The sequence below is a fragment of the Liolophura sinensis genome, chromosome 8, assembly GCF_032854445.1.
Source record: "Liolophura sinensis isolate JHLJ2023 chromosome 8, CUHK_Ljap_v2, whole genome shotgun sequence".
Lineage (NCBI taxonomy): Eukaryota > Metazoa > Mollusca > Polyplacophora > Chitonida > Chitonidae > Liolophura > Liolophura sinensis.
Genome location: NC_088302.1, coordinates 51,510,564 through 51,519,961, shown reverse-complemented (window position 1 = coordinate 51,519,961; position 9,398 = coordinate 51,510,564). Strand labels below are relative to the sequence as shown.

The 9,398-nt window shown below is 41.8% G+C and overlaps 1 protein-coding gene across 1 annotated transcript; it reads right to left on the bottom strand.

Annotated features, from left to right (window-relative positions):
* Positions 1 to 5,289: 5,289 nt before the first annotated feature.
* On the bottom strand, positions 5,290 to 7,427 carry LOC135473651 (homeobox protein Hox-D5-like). The gene is made up of 4 exons (XM_064753516.1): positions 7,398 to 7,427; positions 7,075 to 7,153; positions 6,165 to 6,625; positions 5,290 to 5,787 (listed from the first exon to the last, which is right to left on the bottom strand). Exons 1-4 carry the CDS (start codon positions 7,425 to 7,427, stop codon positions 5,290 to 5,292), a joined length of 1,068 nt encoding a protein of 355 aa, XP_064609586.1.
* Between the last annotated feature and the right edge of the window lie 1,971 nt (positions 7,428 to 9,398).

The window sequence follows — 9,398 nt, the reverse complement described above, 5'->3', positions numbered from 1 at the left end:
TATCAACTCATCTCAGGGAAAACATTTGTAGGGCAGGGTACTGTTGTTGATATTGTGATGCGCTGTATAGAGAGGCCTGTCCTGAACGTTCTGGAATGGTTGAAGGGAGGTAACCAATAGTAGAAGGGGCGGTCGTCTTCGTCCGAGGATAGTTAGGTCTGGCAGCCGGAACGGCATCAGAGGAAATATTTGTTCGCCGGAACAGTGGTACCGAGGCGTGACTAGGGCACATAGTAGGTGTGTAAGGTGGATACAAACCAGGCAGAGGTCCCAGACTCTGGTACGGAGAAGGTACTGAGTAATTTGCAGGCGTAGAGTACGTGGCGTGTCTTGGATATGGTTTGGTAGGTGCTGAATACCCGGATGACGTGTTGACTGACAGCCCTGTAGGTGCAGCTGTAGATAATTTAGAAGGTGTAGGTGCGGAATGCACGTCCGGATTGTAGACAGGTTCAGCAGCCTGTTTCTTCCTCCAACGAGCTCTCTTATTCTGAAACCAAACCTGTCAACACAAAAATGCAAAGCCAACAAAATCAGAAAAGGAAGCTGCTTAATCATCAGTACAAGTATCTGTATATATGTTGAGCATGTATTAACTCAGTTCATGACTGTAAAGTGGATTTACGATTAAAATCCTTGCCAGGTATATAATCAAGTATAAAAAGATTGGAACTGGTTGCAATGCAACAAAAAATACCATTAAAAATTTACGAAAATGGGTGAATATAACATACCTTAATTTTGCGTTCCGTCACACCCAGCGTTTTAGCAAGCTCCTCCAGTTTATCATAATCAGGGTATGCGTTTTCCCCAAAGGCATTCTCCAGGGTGCGGATCTGTTCTGTCGAGTAACTTGTCCTGGCTTTTTTCGGTTTGACTGAGGAGTCGTCCTCGGTAGGTTTCACCGAAAGTGTAGTCGTGGAATCGGCCTCCAACTGCTTGAGGGGTGTTGGATCTGGAAGACTGGGGGAGGGATAAGGGGAACTACTCGTGCTTCCCGACGACGATCCATACCCACTGCTGCTGTGAGACGATATAGGAGGTTCCGTACTGGACATGTAGGGGGAGCCATTGGTACTTGAAGAATGGCTTCCAGTGTCGCTATGAGCCTGATCTAGAGGGGAAACCAGTGGCTCTAGGCATGTTGGTTCGTCGGACTTCTCATGGACGTAGGTGTTGACAAAGTCGTCACGTCCATCTGTTTAAAAGATACAATGCAATGTCATAAAATGTACGGAAGTATATTCTCACCATAACAGTTAAAATTAAATTACTTGTATTAACTTGATTTAAAGTAATGATACTTTCTCTTCATTATAAAATTCGTTTGATTTCAAATTTATGTTATGCGTCTACTTACAGTTTATCACGCTTTCCCCGTCACTTGGAGATTGGTCATGACATCCGGACAACAGGGATGTTTGCCAGGGTTGGTACAGAGGGTATAAGGAGTGGCTGGGTGCTGGGTGCTGATACAAACACTGAAGTGGATGCTGGGCGCTATCATTTGCTCCGTCTGCTGAGTCTCGGTGTCCGTGAGGTTGTGGCATGTGCGCATGCTCAGGGTTTGTGTATGGGTAATCGCCGTTATATCGATTAAAGTCTGCCGTATTGGTCTCTTCCGTTAGCATTGGCTGAATCCTGTTATGGACGCTATGCGTATACGTATACGGTCTGTGAGCATAACCACTCTGGAATTAAATGACAAATTTGTATCATTGCATCATTGAAACAATTAAATTAAGTGAATCATTGTACCCGAGATGCCTGAAGTAGTATAAAACACTATAGCATGGAAAGTTAAACCAGAACCTCGGCGGCAATGTTACAGTTGGCAAATCCCCCCCCCCCCCCCTCCCACCCCCCGGACAATTCCGCCCTCATGTTAAGGTATTATTCTAGCTCGTCATGTAAATATTTAAACAGTAACAACTTGCGGAACATCTAGTGTAATGGGCAGAATCAGGAAAAAAATTATACAGTTATGCTGATTTATCCGACGTCAGTGGTCTAGAATTACAAAAAATGTGTTGTCTACACGTTTGGTAAAGAAAAACATGAAAATATTACACAGTGACCCGGTTTCGAGGATGCTTAGTGCATTAGCAGAAGACGCACTTACCGTGGAATGCGATACACTATTGGACATCTTTATAGACTCTCTCTCTGTTTGTCTCCAAAATTGTAATTCACAGTTGCTGTGGTGACGATGTACCATGCCTTGGTGTTTTATAACCGTCATTGTCAGGTGTCAAAGATAAGCGAGATGATCCTTTCAGCTCAGTCACAACTTTGACAACAGGAGGTGGTGAGGAATCACCTCTCTCCAGGTGTCCAGTAGGGCTGCGCTAAATCGGCACACGAATAGAAACTAACCAATCGCGTTTTGTCTTTTGACCAGTGTCACGTGACGCCAGTTTGCATTTGAGATATTTCGGTCGATTGGATTACACTAATCTATTGGCGGTAATCCATCCACTCAGAAGATAACCCATTGTCACCCAAGTTAATCCTGTTCTCTGTCCGGCTGAGTCCATGCAATCACATATCTCTAAACGCTACAATAATGCATAAACACAGCAAAGTTTATCGTGATTACCGGTCATAACGAATCATTATGATAGACATACGGCGTAAATCACAAATTAAGTAAGGAAAAAATGTAATAAAGACTGGCAGAGGGACGCGGCTCTGTGGTATGATGGATGACTCCTGCCACCCGGTACTATGTCAGTGCCTACCAAGAACAGGGAATTTGTAGATTCCTTACCCGCATTGTTTTTTCCGGGCATTATTGACAAGAAGCGTTGCACAGCGCTCATTAGGCCGTCACCACGGTCTTCCGTCTGTTGAAGATCATTAATCTTTTACTAACATGGTGTTCGTCTCAAGTTAAAAACTTCGTCAGGAACTCTCCAAACATCAGCGATTTACCGACACTCCGGTTTCATCAACTCATGAAACTGGCCACGGTGTAAGTGGAAACTTTTTGAGTAAGAGAAACACATAAAGATTCAAATTAATTGGCAGAGGGACTGCAATCGATATAAATTGGAAATTACATCTGAAAACTAAAACAAATAGAAAAGCTATACTAGTTGCCACCAGATAAACCATGAGTAAAGGTGGTTGTGAATGTGAGTGAATGCTTACGGTTTTTCGTTGTTTGTTGGCCAGGTTTCACTTCTGTCCATTTAACTAACGGAATTGCGCTAAATGACCACGTGAATTAAAAGCAACCAACTGTCTTTGCAGTGGTGTCACATGATTTTGAGATAGTTCAGTCCATTGGATTATGTCAAACTTTTCCCTTTAATCCGGCCATCCAACCAGAAGATAATCCCATCATCACTCATGTCAATCCTGTTTTCTGTCCGGCAGAGTCAAAGTTAACGTGATTAGCTCTGATAAAGCATTATAATAGGGTTTAGGAGAGGTACGCAGCTTTGTGGTATGGTACACGACTCCAACCACCAGTTACTGTTCAATAACAGCCAAGAACAGAGAATTTGTAGATTTCCACGTTCTCATGGTTTTTGTTTTCTTTTTTTTGGGGGGGGGATTATTAACAATAAGCAACCCACAACCCTCATTGGGTCGAATGCACAGTCTTACATCCGTTGCAGATAACTAATCTAACACGTTTGTATGGCGTGCAAGTCTGTGCATCACAAGTTGAAGAGTTCGTAAATAACCTGCCAAACATCAGTGACTTACCGGCACTCCTGTTTCCTCCACCCGACATATTGGCTATAGTATAAGAAAGAAAATTTTCAGTACGCATGGGGTTTTAAAAAAATGAAATAAATATTCAAGATGTTCAAGCTCATCGGCCGAGGGACGGCCATCGAGAATACTCGGAAATGACATTGATAAACTCAAATACAAACAAGAAAACATACGTTTAAGTTATGTATTATCTTTGTGCAGAACTTTTTCATCCTCATTTGTATGTTTACAAAATGTGTTAACAATGCTACACAGCAATGTCAAAATGGAAGAGTTTCAGGCCATCATAGGTAAATCTGTGTAGGATGTTATTTGTTTGATGTTCAGGTTACATTTCTGTCCGTGTATCCAACAGGATTACTCTAATTGGCCATGTAAAAGACAATCGATTTTTGACCGGTGCCGAGTGACACCAGTTTGCTTTTGACATAGTCAATAGGATTACACTTATGCTTTACCATTAATCCGGCCATCCACACAGTGGATAATCTCTTTGCCACCCAGGTTAATACTTTTCCCTGCCCGTCAGATTCAATGCGGTCACATATCACTAAACGCATCATTCATGCAGTTAAGTGTAGAAAATCAAACGCGATAATCTGTCATTTAATTATGGCGACAAACACTAAGGTGGGAGGAATCCGAGCACGAGGGAAACATACAACCATCCGCAGGGTGTTGGCAGACCTTCATAACGTGCGACCGGAGAGGAATCTAGCATGAGCTGGACTTGAAGTCACAGAGATTGCAGTGGCGAGATGCTACCTGGCCATTGTGCGGCGCTGACACGCTAACAACTAGGCCACGGAAAACCCTAACAGAGATTAGGAGAGGGACATGGCTGCACAACAAACCACGAGGTACGATTTTAATTCTGGACAGGGAATTTAAATTCTCCATCTGTAATTGTTGTAGGTTGGGGTTTTACTGTTGATAAAATGTCATGTCCGATATTACTCGTTCTTCTGCAGCCTCTTGTTTTTCATTTTTCACAAACTTCGTATTAGTGTTTCCTTTACCTTTACATTTTGTTACATTTTCTATTATTGCATATACGTGCCAATAATAAAGTATAGAGGCATTCTCCAACATAATATGAGATGTTAGGACTGTACTCGTTGTCCTAACTTGAAACTCGGAACTCGGATTGGCCAAGAAAGGACGTTACCAATCTTTATGTCACTAGCCATGCTGGAAGAATGATTAAAACATGGTAACATCAACGTTTTTTTTTCTCGGTGTCTTTGGCAACTATCTTAGTCTCGTCGCTGCTCTGGTTTTACTGTCTCTGCTGTAGTGTTTAACATTGTCAGGCTATACTAAAGAAATAGTCATATCATCTCTCTGTGGAGTAGGGGAAAACTATCCATGCTTCAAGTGTACGAACAGACGCAAGTTAATGTGGTTGTGAACATTTTAATTACAGTTTACTAAGCACGATGTACACAACGGAGTTCATGTTTCGTAGGATTCTATATACACAGAAGACTAATCACACCGATGTTGTTATAACAAGTAACACAACCCTAGGTCTATAAGTCAAACTTCTCATTTGTTAACTCATCTCAGGGAAAACATTTGTGGGACGGGGTACTGATGTTGATATCGTGATGCACCGTACAGAGATGCCTGTCCAGAAGGCTCTGAATTCGAAGAAGGGAGGTAACCAATAGTAGAAGAGGCGCTCGTCTTCGTTCGAGGACAGTCCGTTGCCTCCGGAACGGCATCAGAGGAAATTATGGTTTGCTGGAACGTTGGGATCGAGGCGTAGTTAGGGTACATTGCAGGTGTGTAGGATGGAAAGAAACCAGGCAGAGGTCCCAGGCTCTGGTACGGGGAAGGTACTGAGTAATTTGAAGGCGCAGAGTACTTGGCGTGTCTCGAATATGAATGGGTAGGTGCTGAATACCCGGATGGTGTGCTGCCTGACAGCCCTGTAGGTGCAAGTGTAGAAAATTTGGAAATCACAGGTGTCGGTTCGGAATACATGTCCGGATTGTAGACAGGTTCAGCTGCGTTTTTCTTCCTCCAGCGAGCTCTCTTATTCTGAAACCAAACCTGTCAACACAAACAAGACAAAATTATATATAGATACAAAACTTCACCATTAACACAGAGTAAAAACGGGACGGTAACGTCAGTGTGATGGTCACACGTGTAACAGGTGAAATCCGGCCTCTTGTCAATTTACCTCTGTTACCGCTTTGTTCCAACATTTTATACAGGCCTATATGCATATAAAGTAGTAGTAGTACCATGGCTTATGGAGAATAAAGTAAAACAAACATTGCAGTCATGTTAGTTGTCTCTTGCCTAGAAGTTGGGAGTACATGAAGGCTATTAACTCACTAGCCAAATAACACATACCAACTAGCCCCCTCCCCCCCGCAAAAAAAATAAATAAATAAATTAAAAAAATGGTGCAAATGACATACCTTAACTTTACGTTCCGTCACACCCAGTGTTTTAGCAAGCTCCTCCAGCTTGTCATAATCAGGGTATGCGTTTTCCTCAAAGGCATTCTCCAGGGTGCGGATCTGCTCTGCCGAGTAACTTGTCCTGGCTTTTTTCGGTTTGACTGAGGAGTCGTCCTCGGTGGGTTTTGCAGTTAGAACTACCGACGATTCGGCTTCTAACTGCGTGAGAGGAGCTGGATCTGAAAGACTTGGAGAGGGATAAGGGGAGCTGGTTGTGCTTCCTGAGGACGACCCATACCCACTGCTACTGTGAGAGGATCTGGAAGGCTCTACACTGGACATGTAGGGGGAGCCACTGGTACTTGAAGAATGGCTTCCTGTCTCACTGTGAGCATCTAGGGGGGAAACCAGTGGTTCTACGCATGTTGGTTCAAGAGATTTCTCGTATACATTTGTGTTAAATGCGTCATCTCGTGCATCTGTTGAAAACAGATGAAAAATCAATTTAACGTTCAACAGTTAAAAAGAGTTTGAGTTGGTTTAATCGAAAGATGTAAGATAACGTTTTTAAAAAATAAATATACCAAGCAGAACTAAATATTGTGCTGCTATAAAATTATGTTTTTCAAAATTAATACTCATAGTAGAACTAAATGTGTTGACTTACAATTCATCGTGGTTTGTTCTGCACAGGTCCTCTGTGTTGTGCCCTGGAAACCGGACAACCGAGAAGCTTGCCAGGGGTGGTACACCGGATATAGGAGGCGTTCTTTCGCTGCATACCCATACGAACATTGAGACGAAAATTGAGTGCCACCATTTTGCTGATGTGAATATGACCTAGACTCTCCACCTATCGCCTGCCGGTCTCCATGTGGAAAGTGCTCATGCTGAGTGCTGCTCTGTTGATGTCCCCGGTAATACTGACTAAGTTCTACCGTGCTGTTTTCTTCTGTGTGCAAAGCGTGGGGCAGGCTCCTAATGCTATGGGTGTGTCCGTAATCAGCCTGGAATTAAAAGACAGATATGATTGTTCTACACCTTGAAACGTTGGAGTATATAAAGTAAATGACTCAAAGGAAAACATATCAGGGAAACCTCAGAGTAAACGCAAAAGTATAATTCATTTTCATAGCCGTGGCGACCTTTTTTCTACCGCCGTGTTTAAAGTCTGCTTTTCTTTTCTTTTAAAGGGATTAAGCTATAAAATGTCAACAAAACTAGATTACTAGAAGTTGTAGATGCACTTACCGTTGCAATCGGTGTGTGGTTGAAGGACATCTTGATAGACTCTCTCTGTGTATATCTCTGAACTTTCACTGTGTAATTCTTAGTTGCTATCATGAGCATGTACGATGCCTTGGTGTTTTATAACTGCCATTGTCAGGTGTCAAAGACAAACGAGACGATCCTTTCAGCTCAGTCACAACTTCAACAACAGGAGGTGGTTAGGTTTCACTTCTCACCATGTGTTCAATAGGAAAGCGCTAAATTGCCACACCAATGAAAAAACAACCAATGGTGTTTTGTCTTTTGACCGGTGTCTCGTGACGCTAGTTTGCATCTGAGATAGTTCTGTCTATTGGATTACACTAATCTCTTACCGTTAATCTGGCCATCCACTCAGAAGATAATCCCATTGTCATCCGGCTTAATCCTGTTCTCTCTCCGGCAGAGTTAATGCGGTCGCATATTACAAATAATATCAATATCATTCAAGCAGGTTAAGATTATTGTCCGTAATAAGATATCAACTAAGTTTTAATAGCGAAACAGTTTTTGCTAGAAGTTTAGTTTACCTTTGCAATTAATTTGATGGGATCAGATTTTTATAAAAAACTTAAAATAAAAAATGTAAAACTAAAAAAACGTAAATCTAATGTCAGTCGTAATGAGTGGTAAATCTTCAAAAAAGGAAAATCTTTATTGCTTGTAAAATAACTGTTACATTCTCAGTTAATGAGCGTTTATTCACAAGCGGAAATCGTTTTCAGATGTTAGGACATGTTTTAATTTTCAATAGTATCACGTTGGATCCCTCACGTGAACGACGCGGTTGATCGGACACATTGGACATTATATACCGTCAGTTATGTGACGTGCCGTTCTTCTATTATTTGAGATGACCTGTTTAAAGGCTGTTAACATATGTACCCAGTGTTAATCGTCGTTAATTAGAATTATTGACTAAACGGGCTGTTTCGTTCACCTCTTGTAACAAAGGCTTGATGAACATTTATGTTGAAGAGCTGCAGAGGCAGCCCCTTAAATTTGTTAATTGGTAAAGTACTTGAGGAAGGTAAAGAGGCTAAAACAACTCTATATAGGTCAGTAATAGATTTTTTTGTCATTTTTTCGGCATACATGTCAGCATGCCAGGCATTGTCAATTTACATAATGAATACCTGGTTACATCCCCAGGCAAACGAGTCCTAAGTCTGCGCGATGTCACTTCTAACACCAAACTGTTCATATCCGAGGCCCTAAATGTAGTAAATTCATTATCATTTAAACTATGGCAAACTGAGTGGTTGTTTATCAATCACTTAACCATTTTGTTAAAATTACCTGCCACCACTTTCCCTTTTCTAGCAGAAAAACAGAAATCATGTGTTTCCGACTTCGGTCAGAACATCTCCCAGTTAACGGCTACGTAACAAGATTCAAGGTAAGAGATTCAGATCTGTGTAATGTTTGTCAGGCTGTGGAGACCATCCGTCATATTTTACTCGTGTGTCCGCAGTACACGACTCAAAGACAAACATTACGTTCTGACCTTGTAGGCTTTGGAATTGCTAACTCAGCTCTGAGAACTTTCTCCACCGAAAAATGCAGTTTCAGTTTTTATAGCCGACCATTGTTGACTAGAACAGCTTTAATCCCTGAAACACATCTTATTGGCTTAGCTCAAATCATTACATGGAATGGAGTTGCCATGTAAACTGATTTAGGTATGTATGTATTTACATCCCTTGACGACAGACGTCTTTCTTTTTACCAAATTACTGGGCGTTAAGGTCATACTGTTTCCCGAGAACAAGTGTAAATGTTATTACTAGTTCATTTGCAAAAGATAATATATTACGTATTTTACTGCAGTAGGCCAGTATGAGAGTTTCGAGTTTGAACTGTTTTGTCCCACTGTTTTGATTAGTGTTTTACGCCATACTAAAGAATATTTCACTTATATCACGGTGGGAGGAGTCCGGACAGAGCCCTGAGGAAACCCGCGACCAGGTTGCTGAAAACCCA